Below are 17557 nucleotides of genomic sequence, written 5' to 3' on the forward strand. Positions count from 1 at the left end.
TCTATGTTCATATGTGGTCTTCTAGATGTTAATCTTCCAAAGTGTCCTCATAAAAAGGAAAGCAGGGGGCAGCTAGGTGGCACAATGGATAGAGCACCAGCCCTGAAGTCAGGAGGACCTGAGTTCAAATCTGGCCTCAGACCAAACACTTGACACTTACTAACTGTGTGACCCTGGGCAAGTCACTTAACCCCAATTGCCTTTTAAAAAAATAAAAGGAAAGCAGCATAATTTGTTATACCACCTTGATATACTATTGTCAGGATACTTACAGTTAGTATGAGACACATCTGTAAATCAACATGTTATCCATACATTTTATAACTACCAGCTACAAGTCCCTTCTGAGAAGAGAAGCGTGTTAGAAAAGATCACCCCATAGAATTGACCTCTAAGACCCACTGGGGCCTCTTGCTGCTATAGTTCATTGGTTCAAATGTTCTTGGAGTTTTTGTGGTCCCAAGCTAAGTGGGTTTCAACACTGACCTCTTTCCATAACCACTTTTTGATATGGCACTGTGGTGAGCTATTAATTCATTTAAGAGATTTATCACAGTTGGAAGAGATCTCAATGGCCATTTGGTCTAACCTGTTACTGAAAAGGAATATTATAGTAGGCAGCTAGGTGGTACAGTGGATAGAGGGCTGGGCTTGGAGTCAGGAAAAGTCGGTTCACATCCAGCCTCAGCTAGGCTGAGTGACCCTAGGCAAGTCACTTCACCTATCTCAGGCTCAATTTCCTCATCTGTAAAATGGGGATAATAATAGCACCTTGTTGTGGAGACTAAAGGTGGTAACATATAAAGTGCTATTTAAATGTGAACTACTATATATAGTATATCTTACAAGTGTATGATCTTCAATGGATGTTACCAGGAGCAACTATCAGTTAAATTATCAACAAATATTTATAGAACGCCTATGTGCAAGACATTTAATGCCATTGTAATTTCTGTGAGGGCAGAGAACTTTGTCATTCAGGTGACAGAACTAATATGTAGGAGGAAATGAGTCAACAAGATAAGATAGGATATAATTGAGTGCTAATCAGATTGTAACCAAAGACATTCCATATAAATCAGTCAGCAAGCATTTTTTTTCTTATTTTTTTTTAATTTTTGATTTTCAACATTCACTTCTATAAGATTTTGGGTTCAAAATTTTCCCCCCTCCCTCGCCTTACTCTTCCCTAAGACAGCATGCAATCTGATATAAGCTATATATGTACAATCATATTAAACATATTTCCACATTAGTCATGTTGTGAAAGAAAAATCAGAACAAAAGGGAAAAACCATGAAAAAGAAAAAACAAAGAACAACAACAAAAAGAGAAAATAGCATGCTTCCATCTGCATTTGGACTCCATAGTTCTTTCTCTGGGTGTGGGTAGCATTTTCCATTATGAGTCTTTTGTAATTGTCTTAGATCATTGCATTGCTGAGAAGAGATAAGTCTATCAAAGTTGGTCGTTGTACAATGTTGCTGCTAACTGTGTACAATGTTCTCCTGGTTCTTCAGCAAGCATTTATTAAGTGCCTACTGTGTTCCAGGCACTGTGTTAAGTGGGGGGGGGATAGAAAGGCAAAAGATAGTACTTGCCCTCAAGGAGTTCCCAGTCTAATGGAAGCACTGTCTAGGCACTATAGATACATACGCACACACACACACACACACACACACACACACACACACACATATATTCCTTCTTAAACAGATACTTACCAAGTACCTAGTTTGTATTTTCTTGGAAGTTTTCCTCTTTCTAGAGCAAGTGATAAAAGAATTAAATTATTTGCTCTTGGCTTCATTGATATAATGATAGTAGAAGAAGCCAAGCCAGAATCCTAGCCAGAGATGCTCTCCTATCTCTCAGACCATCCAGGTAAAGCACAGACTAATTAATTATGTGGTTTTGCATTGGGGATGTAAAATGACCTACTCTCAAGTCTGTTTTTTATTATTGTGCTAGGCATATTTGACTACTGTGATTTTCATCCTGCCAGAGATATATTTAAGCAGGTTCCTCCTGTGGTTATTATCTTGTTCTCATCTCATCATTATTAATAATAGTAATACCAACATCAATAATATTAACATTACTAATATCAGTTATTATAATAACATCAAATAATAAATAAATAACAAAATAAATTAAATAATGGTGACAGTAGTTAAGTAATATGTTAATTAAATAATTATTAATAAAAATCTGTGTGGCCATTTAGCAAGTACTGTTAACTTTAATGGTTAACAAAATTTAGGATCATAAATCTGGAGCTGGAAAGAGGCCTTGGAGATAATTTATTTCCACTACCACTCCTTTTATAGAGGGGGAAACTGAGACCCAGAAAAATGCAATGACTTTTCTAAGGTCACACAGGTAGTAAGCATCAGAGGTAGTATCTAAACCCAGGTCCTTCCACTCCTTAGCCAATATTCTTTCCATTATCTGACATAAGAAGGAATTCAAGAAAAGATTCTAGGAACAAGCATCCAGATACAGAGAGGCGGCCTGTGGTAATGGATAGAGAGCTGAACTCAGGGTCAGAAAGACCTGCGGTGACATCTTGCTTTTTACACATCTTAGTTATTTTACTTTGGCAGATGACATCACCTTTCACTGTAGTCAGGCAACCATCTATAAGATTAAATTGTAGAGAAGGTGCCAGCCTTCATTGGCAGAAGGTGCTTTTTCAGGAATAGTTTTCTAATCTATGAAATCATTGGCCCAGACCACACCTATACATCCTTTCTGTTCCCACCTGCCCCCTAACAGGCACACAAACCCCACATATAGAAAATTCAGATTACAGAGTATTCCGGAGGCCCCTTGTACATCCCGATCTTTTAATATCCTTAAATCCATGTATGGCACTGGTCAGGACCCATGCTCCAAATCACTTACTTAACCTTGATAGGTAGAATTGATAATATTGGTGCATGGAGCTCTGCCCTGGGGAGGAAGGAACATCAGGGGACTATTTTAACTCCTGAATGGAATTATCATGATATGATTCTAATCTAAATCCCAACCAACATAACTCAAAACATATCTGACCTGGGGATGGTAAAGGAGGGGAAACTTTACCTTTTTTAATGAATTATTTTTTAAATTAAGGATTTGTTTTTTCTCACTCCAATTCCTAAAAAGAAAAACAAAAGGAAAATAAAACCTTTGTAACAGATAGACATAGTCAAGCAAAATAAATTTAGGAGCACTTAAAAAAATTATTGCTTTGGAAATAATGATAACATGTCCCTCTTTAATTGGGAACACTGTGTGAGGACAGAGCATGTGTACCTACCTTCTTTTGATCTCTGTGTTGGTGGCTATTTATAACAAGAGTTTGGGGAAGGGAGCTTCCTGATTAAATTTGGCTGTTGACTTCTTAATTCTGCTACCCTTCACCTTTCTATTTAAAAAAAATGCATTTGATTCATCAAGTTTATTTTTATGTGATTTCTGAGGCTTTACTTCAAGTGGGTTTGATCTGTCTTCTGGCAATTTCTTTTGGGTACCACTTGGATATGAATTCTTTCAGGGATCCTCCTAATCACTGCTCACGGTTTTGTTTGTTTTTCTCTAAGAGGCCTGCCCTTCTCCTGGTTTGCCTAATTAGGATTTGCCCTAGGCAAAAATATTTGAATTGGTGATTTATTTGGTGTTCTCTGATCTCCAATTTCTTGCCCTTCCCCTTTTCCTCCATTCTGTATACCTTTAGTACCTTTCCTCTGAAGTTCTCCACCATTTATCTTGTGTGGAACAGTGGATAGAGTGCTGGACCTGGAATCAGGAAGATTCGTTTTCCTAAGCTCAAATCTGGCCTCAGACACTTACTAGCTATGAACCCTGTGCAGGTCACTTAACTCTGTTTGCCTCAGTTTCCTCATGTGTAAAATGAACTGGAGAAGAAAATGGCAAACCGTTGCAGTATCTTTGCCAAGAAAACCCCAAACCCCAAATGGGGTCACGAACAGTTGGATACAACTGAAAATGACCTAACAATATCTTATTTGTACATAGTTGTATGTACAAATGTCTCCCCCATTAGATTGTGAGCTTCTTGAGAACAGGGACTGTCTTTTACCTTTCTTTGTATCCCCAGCACGCACAGTGCCTGGCACATAATATGCCTTTAATAAATTCTACTCAATTGACTGATTGATATACCATTAATATATTATTCCAGTTCTTTCCAGTGGTCAATTAACAGAGTAACTAGCTTAAACTGTTATCCTTCCAAGGAATATTTACATTGTAATGGAGATCTCTTAAAGAGCAAAAAAATCTTCAAGACCTGGCTTTAACGGTATAATTTAAGGAATCATCATGTAAATTTGGGATGGAACACCCTACAGAGAACTCCTTTAAATTTTATAAGGCTTATAACATTTCAGAGTTGGAGGGGATCTCAGGCTGCCCAGTCCAACCCATATCTCAATGAAGACTTCCTTCCATGTGAGCAAATGAATTTAGCCTCCATTTGACAAAATAGCATTTCTCAATGTATCCCATTCTGCTTTCATTTTCAGAAGGGAAATCTAGAGTCAAAATAATGGCTTCTGTGAAACTTCTCCCTGCTTCTGGCCTCTGGGGCCAAGCAGAAATAAGTTTAGTTTCCTTTACATCACAATACTTTAAGAATTTAAAAAGACTATATCTCACTCCTTCCCCCCAGCTTCTTCTCCAGACTAAACACCTCCTCCCACTTCATTTAGTCTAACATAGGATAGTCTCATTGTTCTAAATGTCCTCCAGTTTGTCAATGTCCTCACAAAAATGTGTCTAGAACTGAATATCTCACTACAGATGTAGTCCTGTTGAGGTCTAGAGGTGGTAGGGACCCCAAAATTCAAGGGTAAGCAACACAGGTCTCCTCAAATGAATTCAACCCAAGCCTTCATTCAGTCAAACACAAGGTTTATTAAAACACCGGTAGAGGTGGGCAAGATTTTAAGAATTCACCCTGCTGGCCAGATTTTAGGAATCTGAGCCTTTATAATGAGAATACAACTAGGCCAAACTCTTAAGAAATCTGAGTGATTTAATGGGGGTGAGATGGACACTTATATACAGAGGTCAAGGAGTGGCCAATAGCTTGGGTGACTGGGAGATAACAGAGAAGGACTCGGAAGGCCAGGTGCCCCAGGCGAATGCCAGGGACCTAGGGCACATGGGAAAGTCCAGGACCTTCTCCTTTTTGGGGTCCAGATCTCAAACACATGATCTTTTCCTTTTAGGGGTTCAGATCCCATTCCCATCAATCTTACCAGAGTAGAGTACTATAACATCTCTAATTCTAGATGCAGTGCTTTTCTTAATGAAGAAGGCTAAAATGGTGTTGGGTTTTTTTAATTCTCATGTCATACAGTTGACTCACTTTTTAGCTCACACTTGACTAAAATTCCAGATCTTTTATATGAACTGTTTTTTAGTCACTTCCCCCATTCTGTCTTTGTGAAGTTGATTTTTTTAACCCGTCTGTAGAACTTTACATTTACTCCTATTATATTACGTCCTATTGATTTGGCCATATTTAGTTGTTATCCACTGTATCGCAGAATTTGAGAGTTAGAAGGGACCATCTGGTCCAATTCCTACACAAAAGGAACCCCCAGTATGACATACCCAACAAGTGGGCTATCTTTATCTCTAAGAAGGGGAAACCTACCTACCACCTCCAAAGACAGTCCATTCCACTTTTGGACAGCTCCATTTCTTAGGACATTTTTTCCTAACATTGACCCTTCTTTGTAATTTCTTAACATAGCTCCTGATTCCCTTCTCTAGGACCAAACAGAACAAATTTAATGCTTCCATATGACTTCCTTTCAAATACTTGAAGCCTGGTAGCATTTCCTCCTGGTGTCTTCACTAGGCTAAATATTCCTCATTCCTTCAACACATCCTCATATGACATGGATTCTTAGCCCTTCACCATCCTGACTGCCCTCATGGACATTCTCCAGCTTGTCAACATCCATCTTGAACTGTGGTGCCTAGAGCTGAACATAATATTCTAGATTGGGGTGGGGAACCTGTGGCCTCAAGGTCACATGTGGCCCTCTAGGTCCTCAAGTGTGGCCCTTTGAATCCAAACTTCACAGAGCAAATCCCCTTAATAGAAGGATTTGTTCTGTAAAACTTGAATTCAGTCAAAAGGCCATACCCAAGGACCTAGAAGGCCACATGTGGCCTTGAAACTACAGATTCCCCACCCCTGTTCTAGATGACCTCTGATAAGGGCAGAGGACAATGGAATTATTGCTTCCCCATTTCTGAAGCCATGACCTCTTAATGCAAGATCAAAGATCAAATTAGCTACCACACCTTACCCTGACAACCCTCAATCCCCATCATTTGTAGAATAGCCTCTCTTTCCCTCATCCTGGACTTGTGAAGTTGATTTTCTTGTACCCAAGTTCGAAGCTACTTTTTTCCCTACTGAATTTGATATTCCTAGATTCAGCTCAATGCTCTTGTCAGATCCTTTTGGATCTTGACTCTGACATCCAGTATGTTAGCGATCCCTCCTAACTTGGTTCCATTTGCACGTTTGATGGGCATGCCGTCTGTGCCCTCATTCAAGTCGTGGATAAAAACGTTAAGCAGTCCATGTGCTTGACGTACATCACTGAAGATGCCTTACTGATAATGAATCATTAACAACGGAGCTTTGAAACCGACCAGCCAACGAGGTATGAATCCAGCTGGTTCTGATGGTGTTATCCTTTCATCCATATTACTCCACAAGAATAGTTGAAGATACTCCATTAAGAGCTTTGCAAAAAATTTGCGTAAGTCATACCCACAGCATCCTCTCAACTACTGGTTTAGTCATTTTACATCTTTGGTCTCTTCTCTGTTCCTGAGCCTAATCTTTATTTCCCTATCCCTCCATCCAGTACCCAGGTCTCCTATTTTCTCTAGGTCTCTATTTAATTGGATGTCTTGAAACTTTTTGAAATATGGTTTATTTATGATACTCATTATTGTTTTCTAAGCTAATGATCATTTCCATTGCCAGGTAAATGTCATTTTATTGATATTGAGTAACTTTACCTCTGAATAACAGACTGTTTCCCCAGGTCCAAAGTTGTCTGTCCATCTTGTGTTCCCTGAGTTTTCAGCCATAAAGTCTATATTTTTTTATCCTGAAACATGATGTGCATATACCCATTCTTTTCAGCCTCTATTTTTAAGCCCCTTGTTAAGGACTTACTTATTTATTTGAACCTGGATTCCACTAAAAATTCATCTTAGCTGGTCTCCTAACCTCTCCAAAAAATTTCTGCTTGCTGCTGAAGTGATTTTCCATGCCTTGCTGTATTGCCCAACTCACTCCATTGCTGCTACTCTTTCCATTGACCTAGAAATTAAATACGAACTTTTGATTGGATTGTTTTCAAAACTCATTACAATTTAGACTAGCCCTACTGATTTTCTTCTTCTATCAATTTAACTTCTTGACTTTATCCAAGGTATTTATGAAACACCCTTCCTTTTGAATGCCTATCACACCAACCATGTCCCTTCCCTTCTTCAAATAGTAAAGGCCTATGCCTCCTCTAGGAAGCTTTCCTCTGTTTTTGATCTTCTCACTTTCTAATCTAGCAGTTTGAAAATTTTGGGCTGTGGGCCAAAGCAACTTCTCTTCCAAAACTCATTTTCATCATGGCATGGATGAGCAACTTCTCTTCCAAAACCCATTTTCATCATGGCATGTGTGTGTGTGTGTGTGTGTGTGTGTGTGTGAATGCATGTATATATGTATGTAATGTATGTGTGTGTATATACACACACCTACATATATCCCTCTTTTTCATATAGCCTATATAAAAATGTATATCCAAATATAATTGCATATATATGATATATATTATATATGTATTTAAATAATGTAATATGAATATAAAATGCATGTATATAATATGCATATATATAATATATAAACAAATAAAATATATTAGGTATAGACAACTCAAAGAATATACACAACTATATTAATTTCTTCTTTCAAGAAGCTTACATACAGGGATGATGAAATAAACAGCTAATCCTATGGATGATCTGTACCTAATACACTTTATCTGTACATTATAATATATGTGTATATACATACATACACACATACACATACATATCATCCTATGAGTTGTCTGTACCTAATACATTTTATCTGTATCTTATTTTGATATTATATATATATGTACATATATACACACACTCACACTATACATATGTATATATATATACATTTGGGTTGTTTGTACTTTGATACATTTTATCTGTACATCATGCTATATAATGTGACAACTTACAGCTGGAGGTTCTATTTATTAATTATATATTTTTTAAAACCCTCCTTCCTTCCACAAAAATGCAGGAAAGTAGCTTTGGTCTATTTTTCACTTTATAGCTATAGTGAAGTCATTGGTTATTAATACTCAAAAAGCTCTTTTCAAGGTTATAACACCACAAGAACATTGTTAGTAATATGCCGAACAATTTTAAAACATTTGAGTAAAAACTTGCCAATATGATGAGCAAAGACTCTTCTGAGTCTTTTGCCCCAGCACTCATATTTGCACTTTAATTCAAAGGGATACGTGCATTCTTTCCCTTGTCTAGTGATGGAGGTTGGTTCTTTCCAGTTGTTACCCAGGGAGGCTGATGTTTTGTTTTTTTTAATCTTGTGGACTTGTCCATCTCTGCTTTAATCCTCTGTCTTCCAGCTCAATGGAGACTCTCAGGCAAAAGTGCAGCGGATCTTGCGACTGATCTCTGGTGGCGGATTGTCCATAACTGGGTCACACATCTTGTGCGGAGACTTCTTATTCAGCGGCCACACTGTTGTGCTGACTCTTACTTACCTGTTCATCAAAGAATGTAAGTCTATAGAATTATGCTACCTCCCCTTATTCATTCCCACAGGAGAAAAGATCACCAAGGCCTCAAACTGATTTGTGTATAGCCCCTTGGTCTTTTCAATTGGACAGCTCTGAAAGTCACTCTACAAATCAACTTGGTTGTGTATCTATGGATTATCTTAAAAAAAAAGCCAATTTCAATCTTGGACTGGTTTTCCTTCTGTCACTCAGTGAGCTTCTGGGCTACCTCCTTCTCCTGCTGCTGTTTGTTCAAAGAAAGTCAACTCATTTTAGTGTTGGCCTCAGCAAAACATTAGTAAGAAGTCAGGTAACAGCAAAGAGAAAATCATAGTACATTCCAAGCCAAACAGCAGTGACCTTTGGGATTATTTGGATCATATACCTGCTCATCAATTCAGATAATTGAAAATTTATTTGATTTAGTTTTAAAATTTGTATTTGTCTTAGCATATCTATTCTTGCTCTGTCTGTGGTTCACTAGATTTCCTCACAGAAAGTGCTTACTTGAACATTTAAAAATATGGGCAAGGCTTTTCTTCTGTAGAAGAATTATGTTCCATTTTAGGCAGTATGGACTAATGGAAGGAACACTGGATTTGGAGTTGGAAGACCTGAGCTCCAAACCCAGCCCTACTATGCTCTGTTGTTGTGAGCTTATGAAAGCCAGTTCTTGGTGCCTCATTTTCTTTCCTGGTTACCTGGGGACCTTAGGTTAAAACAGCTTCTGAAATCCTTTCCTTTGATCCTCCAGTGTGAAAAGTGACTATATCTAATCCAAGTAGCACTAACTTTGGGGTATCTCCATTTTTGTGTCCTGAATAAATGTCCCAGTCTCCTGCTGTCATGTGGAAAAGTGATCAAATTCATTCTGCTTGGCCCCATTGGGCAGAAGCAGAAGCAACTGGGCTAAGTTGTCTGTTGGTATGTGGGGGAAAAAAGCCTACCAACTATTAGAACTTCACAGATGGAATGGACTGCCCAGGGCAAAGAGGTAGCGCCTTCCTCATTATTGGAGTTCTTAAGATTGGATATACTCCTGGTCAACAATGCTATAAAGAGGGCATTCCTGCCCCTCTGAGGTCCATTTTTATTTTCATACTTCAAGACATTACAAAAAGCAATCTCATCATAGGTACTTAATCAGACTTAAAATTCTCATATTAAGGACCTACTTAATGGACTTACTTAAGGACCAACAGAGCACCAGGCTCTGTGCTAGATCCTAGAGCTTTAAAAAAAAAAAATAGAACAGTCCCTACTCCAAGGAGTTGAAATGACTTGTTCAGAATCATTCAGCCATTATATGTCAAAGACAGAACTTGAACCTGGGTCTTCATTCAGAGACTACCATGCTGCCTCTCTTCATTTTCCTGGGATTACTATATTTCTAAGTACTGTGCTCCATTATCTATTATCTCAAAAAAGCCTTCTGAAAGTCATGATGTTTGGTATGCCCTTCCTCTATTTTTAGCTCCCTATAAAAGCTAGTCAAAACGAGCCTTCAGTTTTTAGCTTTGTGGTAACCCCCAAATACCCCAAGCCAATAATACTATTTAAAGCTTTGCTCCAACCTCTTTTTGCACATTATCAAGCATGCACCATAGCAGAGAGCTGGCCCCTACATCAAGTCCACCTGGCCAATCCAGAGGCTATAGAACAAATAAGAATGTATATGCCAACCACTTTGTAACTGTGAAATGCTCTGTAAATGTGATGGTTATTAAAAAAAAATAGATCTTGTGAGGGCATTTTTTTTTCATGATCCAAGAAGTGATTTTTTTTTTTTTGGCCTTGTAGTTGCCCAAGACTTTGCAATTTAAATATTGCACTGGGAAAACTTACAGTGGAATACTTTATAATTCTCTGTGAAAGAACATAGTTCTCTAAATGGAGTATTAACTACTGTGATGGGTGAAAAATGAAATGACTGAAGAAACAAAGGTTCGATTTTTCATGTATATTGATTTATTAAGCAATGAATGGGAATTACCCAACAAACTGGGACCAGACCACCTCAGCTTGGGCTGGACCCCAAATACAAAGGGAGATAGACTTTTATACATTAAAAACAATTAATCAATTAAGGCCAGTTATTAAAAGGAAAAATAATATGTTAATAATCTGATTTCTAATTGGATGAAAGATTAGGGACTTTCCAAGTTGGAAGGGTAGAGGTGAACAGGTGCAATTTCCTGAATTCAGAAAAAGAGGGGTACCACTTTCCCCAAGTATCTCTAAACAATCTAAGGAACATGGAAACAATAACTGACTCATTAGTGTAGAGTCAGTTTTCAATTAAGACATGGTTTGCTTGAGATATACAATTGTAAGAAAACTCTTTGCGACAATCTTTGGGTCTGACTGGGTGTCTGGTCAACTTAACCTAGGTCCTTAGTCAAGGATCTCTATGTAGCAGGTGGAGGTGGTCCAGTTTCCCAGCCAAACAATTCCCAGGTTCAAACAATACAATAAGGTTTTCTCCCCAGTCCCATAACTGAATAAAGTTTTTCTCAAGACAGAATTTGGATTAGACCCATAATAGAATAGAAAAGGAACTGAGCTAGCTCCAGAATTGAGTCACAAGATGGTTCGCTCTGTTCCCACAATTAACCATTGTTGTCCTAATCCTCTCAATTCTATCACTGTTTCAAGACTGTCACTGAAGCCTAGTTCTTAATTCCTGGTCAGGGATTCTTAACCTGGAGTCTATGAACCTTTTTTTATTCTTATTTTTTTTAATTTTGGTCACTGTATTTCAATAGAATTTGTGTCCTTTGTAATTTTACGTATTTTGTTTTATGTATTGAAAAACATGATTTTGAGAAGGATTCCATAGGCTTCACCATAGACTAGAGGATCCTATGATACATACAAAAGACTAAGAACCCTTAATTTAGAGTTTGGAGGTTTGTTTTTCTTTTTTTTGTTTTTGTTTTTGTTTTTGTTTTGTTTTTTTTGCAGTCAAATATTGTTATATTGGTAGACTAACCAGTAACTTATAACCTATCTCTTTCTCTGAGTAGAGAAGTTTAGAGGGTACCATGTTTATCTGGTCCTGTTTAAAAGGCCTTTAAGAGTTGGGTGAGTACTCTATTATGGAAGATTTATGGGACAGTGAGGACAAGGGTCTCTCAGGATACTATGTCATGAGTGGATTTAAGAGCTCTCCAGTGGGCCAAGAAGGTCCCAGCTCTATCAAAGTAGTCTACTAACTTGTATGGCGGTTTTACATTTAGCATTTAATTATAGGCCACAGGAGATGGGGAGGGATGTATGTGTGTGTCCATACCACAAGTACCAGTTTTAAGTTCTAAATCAAAATGTTGCTTTGAGGTTGTAGCATAATTTGTAGGTGTTCACATAGGACAAAATTATGGTTTGTGTGTTTTTGCCCACACTCTTGGTGATAAGCATCACTTAAGGATCTACTCTTTATTTTGTAGAAAATTCTTTAACTTTGTAATTAGCATCCTCTATATGAAAAGGTCAACTTAACAGTTAGACCCATACAGTATGCAAATATCACCTTCCAAGTTGGGCCAGATGTAGTATGGCTGCTCTGAATTAACAGTGGATCTGGGTTCTTTTGAAGGCATGCTTCTAGCAAAAGAAGGAGGTATCACTTATGTCTATTTTTTGCTTCTCTTCATTTCTGTGGGCTCTCTCCTAGCTTTCTTTCTGGTAATTCCAGATTTTACTTATTTAGTTATTACTATTGGAACAGGCCTCCTTGGCAGCTAAGCAGGGGCCTTCTTTGTAACCATAAAACATTAAATCAGCATAAGCCAGTATTACCATAAGGTGATAGATACTTTTGTAACATTCATACATATCCCAAATTTTTATATACACTCCTGTTGGATCCTCACCATAACCTAGTAGAATAATAGTTATGAGTATTTTTATACCCATTTTATTGATGAAAAAACTGATTAAGAAGCAGGCCTACTGAGAGACCTTTATAGATTATTTGTTCTAATCTCCTTGATTTATAGATGAGGAACCTGAAAGGTTAACCAGTTCTCCCAAGGTCACATACATAGTAGGCAGCTAGGTGGCACAGTGGGTAGAGCACTAGGCCTGGAGTCAGGAAATTGTTGTTAAGTTGTTTCAGTCTTGTCCAACTCTTTGTAACACCATTTGGGGGTTTCTTGGCGAAGATACTAGAGTGGTTTGCCATTTCCTTGTAAGACCTGAGTTCAAATCCAGCCTCAGACAGTGACCCTGGGCAAGTCACTTAATCTCTGTCTACTTCAGTTTCTTCATCTGTAAAATGAGAAAAATAATAGCACCAACCTCAAATGAAGTAATATTTGTAAAGCACTTTGTGAACCTTAAAGCACTATATAAATGCAAGCTAGTAGTGATAGTGATTAGAATCTAGGTCTCTTGACTCAGGCCAATGTCCATTATATCATACTGCCTTTTGCAAACATAGTCTGAAGACTCAGATTCATAAATAAATTGGACACACAAGTAAATGCAAATCATTTCAGAGCATCAGAGCACTAATTTTGCCAATGTACAGACCCTGCATATTCCATAGCCTATGATAATCCTGTACTCCCCAAGGAAAACTGGAATACAAATCCAAGCTCTGCTACAGACTGTGGTCTTGTGTAAATCAGTTGTCTTCCATTCCTCAGTGTTCCGTTTAGGAATATGGGGATTTGCTATTCATGGGAGTGCAATGGCTAGGAAATCAAAACACACTTGGGAATAAAAAATGGCAAAAATAAATATAGTAAATTATATTAAGAAACCTATTTTAGGGATCTGCTCTCAGATCTTATGTAGTAGCTTCCTATTAGAGATCATTAAGCATTGTGCCCAGCTAGTCACACATTCACCATTCTCCATACTACAACAGCTAACCATCTAAGATTCCTTCCTCTCTGACTTTACCTTGACTGCTCATTTGACAAAGAGATTGTGGATTGTCAGTAAGCCAAAATATCTCTAAATCTTCCATTTGCAAGTAGATGTGGCCTGCCTCATACTTTGGGTTCTTTTAAGGTCAGCAGTGAAGAGGCATCAACGCATAATGGGTAAAAGCCCTGAACTTGGGATCAGAAGACATGGAGGCTGGGTTTATGTCACGGCCCTAGCACTTATCAGCTGTGTGACCTTAAGTAGACTCCTAACCTCTCTGAGTCTCCATTTCTTTATCTTTAAATGGGAATAACATGTGTGCTACTCTTGACAAACAGTAAACGTGGGTAGCCAGGTTGCATTTGAGTATAAAAGATAATTTGAAAGGAACAATTTAACTAGAATTGGGAGTTCAAGGTGAATTCCAGTTCTGCCTTTTTGGTTCACTCTGTGATAGGACCATGTAGTACTGGGACAAGGGCATTCATGATTTCTTTGCTTATCCCTTTAGTTTCATATAGCTGACATGTGCTAGTCTAGCACCCTCTTGTGGTCAGGGTGAGAAGTTAGTCAATGACTGGAGAGCAAGAATACTGTTAAGGTTGGTAGGGGGTAGCATGGCTTATGGAGGCTAAATATTTGCTGGCACAGAGAGTTGATTGGGGGAAAATTATATGTGAAATTTTTTGTGTACTTAGTCATACAGGACAAACTGTTTTCCTCCAGATCATCATAACGTCACATTCAGCTCACACCTCTGCTTTCTGTCCATGTATACTCTTTCTAACTGCCCTAATAATGAGAAAGTTTTTTAGTAGTTATGAATATCATTTTCCCATGTAGGAATTTAAAGAGTTTACCCTTATTGAATCCCTTATGATTTCTCCTTCCTATTTACCTTTTTGTGCTTCTTTTTCATCTTGTCTTTGAAAATCAAATTTTCTATTCAGCTCTGGTCTTTTCATCAGGAATGCTTGGAATTCCTCTCTTTCATTGAATATTCATTTTTTCCCCTGAAGGATTGTACACAGTTTTGCTGGGGAGGTGATTCTTGGTTGTAATTCTAACTCTTTTGTCCTCAGGAATATCATGTTCCAAGCCTTCCAATCCTTTAATGCAGAAGCTGCTAAATCTTGGGTTGTCCTGACTGTGGCTCCAGTGTTTTTTTCTGGCTGCTTACAGTATTTTCTCCTTGATATGAAAGGTTTGGAATTTGGCTGGGAGTGTTCATTTTGGGATCTCTTTTAAGAGGTGATTGGTAGATTCTTTTAATTTCTATTTTACCCTCTGGTTCTAAAATATCAGGACAATTTTCCTTGATAATTTCTTGAAGGATGATGTCTAGGCTCTTTTTTTTTTTATCGTAACTTTCAGGTAGTTCAATAATTCTTAAATTATCCCTCCTGCATCTATTTTCCAGTCAGTTTTTCCAATAAGGTATTTCACATTTTCTTCTACTTTTTTTTTCATTCTTTTGGTTTTGTTTTATTGTTTCTTTTTTTTCATTTCTTTTTTTTTTTAGGCAATTGGGGTTAAGGGACTTGCCCAGGGTCACATAGATAGTAAGTCTAAAGTGTTTGGTCTGAGGCTGGATTTGAACTCAGGGCCAGTGTTCTATCCACTGCGCCACCTAGCTGCCCCTGTTTTATTGTTTCTTGATGTCTCACAAAATTATTGGCTTCTACTTGGTCAATTCTAATTTTTAAGGAATTATTTTCTTCAGTTAGCTTTTGTACCTCCTTTTTCATTTGGCCAATTCTGCTTTTTAGGGAGTTCTTCTCTTCAGTGAACTTTTGAATATCTTTTTTCTATTTGGCCAGTTCTGCTTTTCAAAGCATTCTTCTCCTCATTGGATTTTTGTGCCTCTTTTACCATTTGGCCTAGTCTGTTTTTTAAGGTATTATTTTCTTCAATATTTTTTGTGCCTCTCTTACCAAGCCGTTGACTTGTTTTTCATGATTTTCTTACATCATTCTCATTTCTCTTCCCAATTTTTCCTCTACCTCTCTTACTTGATTTTTAAAATCCTTTTTGAGGTCTTCCATGGCCTGAGACCAATTCATATTTTTCTTTGAGGCTTTGGATGAAGAAATTTTGACTTTGTTGTCTGCTGAATATGTATTTTGATCTTCTTTGTCACCATAGTAACTTTCTGTAGTTTGTGGTTTTGTCTGTTGTTTGCTGATTATCTAGCCAAATTCTTGACTTTTAACTCTATGCTAAAGTGGGGCTCTGCTTCCCAAGGGGAAGGGGCACTGTCCCAGGCTTCAGGCATTTTGTGCAGCTGTTTTCAGAGGTGATTCTGGGGACCTGTAAGTTTTTGGCTTTTCCAAGATCTCCCTGTGATCTAGGGAGATCTTCTCTCCTGTACTGTGCATTGGTTTGTGAGCAACCACAACCACCTTTTTCATCCCTGAAACTGTGATCAGGGTCCGTGCTTCCCTGCAGGCTGTAAGCTCTAAGAATAAGACCTAGGACTGTGACCCAGATCCAAGTGTAAGCAATGCAAGAGTCCTGCCCTTTGTACCAACAAAGGGACCCCTGTAAATTTCCTTCTGACATTTTGTCCAATTCCCTTACCATCTGTGGGCTGAGAGGTCTGGAAATCGTCACTGTGGCCACTGATTCAGTCACCCCAAAGCCTACGTCTGGTTTACTGGGGCCCAGTCTGCACTGGCACAGCCAGCACTGGACTGCACTCCTCTCTTATCCTGATGCAACAGACCTTTCCTGCCAACCTTCTAGGTTGTCTTGGGCTAGAAAATTGTTTCACTGTCTTTATGTGGGTTCTGCTACTTGAGAGTTTGTTTAGAGTCACTATTTAAAGGTATTTGGAGGAGAGCTCAGGCGAGACCCTGCCTTCACTCCGCCATCTTGGCTCTACCTCAGGAGCTAATTGGTTTCCTTTTAATCCTTTTTATTTTCTTTTGTGCACTTAAAAACATGATTCTGAGAAGGGGGTAATAGGCTTCATCAAACTGACCGAGGACAGGTTTTTGACACAACAAAACTGAAGGTGCCCAGATGTGGCCTCACATCTTCCTTTTCCAAGTGCTAAAGCTCACCAAGGTAGTATCAGACAAAGGACCCTGGGCAGCTGGGGTCTGTTGGCCTTCCAGGCCCAGGTTAAAGTCACACCTTAGGGCACTGCAGTCATTTTGGATATTTTCAGCAGCTCATAACTGGCCTATCTCTGGAAGGAAGAATAATGTGCATCTTTGTGCTCTGCAGACTCACCCCGCCACTTCTGGTGGTATCATTTGATATGCTGGCTGCTGAGTGCTGCTGGGATCATCTGTATTCTTGTGGCCCATGAACACTACACTGTTGATGTGATAATTGCTTATTATATCACAACAAGACTCTTCTGGTGGTACCATTCCATGGCTAATGAAAAGGTGAGAGCAGCAAATACTTTAATGTAGGAGGGGAAAAATGCAAGTTGATGAGAGAAATGAAATAATCTTCTAATTCCATGTGGTTTTAAATAGCACAGCCTTGGAGAATGTGACTCTGCCACTGATAGACCATGTGGTTATGATGCAGCCACTTAACCTCTGCATCCATCACCCCTTCTTAAAATAAGGCATAGTAAAGAACTTATGAATATGACTGATTTCAATAATTCTGGGATCTATGATTTCATCAGTGTGGGTACTATACTTTCCACAGGTAGAGATTGAAATCTTTAGGAAATCTTCATCATGGGTTTCTGCCCTCTCTCCAAACACCTCCTGGTGACCAAACTTCTTGTGATAAATCCCTCTAAACTTGGGGCAGCTAGGTGGTGT

General features: G+C 38.4%; 1 protein-coding gene across 3 annotated transcripts in view; it reads left to right on the forward strand.

Moving 5' to 3' along the window:
• SGMS2 (sphingomyelin synthase 2) overlaps positions 1 to 17557 on the forward strand; it is a 108113-nt gene that overhangs the window by 87357 nt on the left and 3199 nt on the right. For all 3 annotated transcript variants that reach the window (XM_027837465.1, XM_027837466.1, XM_027837467.1), the window contains 2 exons: positions 8739 to 8892; positions 16998 to 17164. In XM_027837465.1, the coding sequence (XP_027693266.1) occupies positions 8739 to 8892; positions 16998 to 17164 (321 nt within the window). The remainder of the gene's footprint in view (positions 1 to 8738; positions 8893 to 16997; positions 17165 to 17557) is intronic.

Source organism: Vombatus ursinus, unplaced genomic scaffold (genome assembly GCF_900497805.2).
Source record: "Vombatus ursinus unplaced genomic scaffold, bare-nosed wombat genome assembly UNPS02014821.1, whole genome shotgun sequence".
Taxonomy (NCBI): domain Eukaryota; kingdom Metazoa; phylum Chordata; class Mammalia; order Diprotodontia; family Vombatidae; genus Vombatus; species Vombatus ursinus.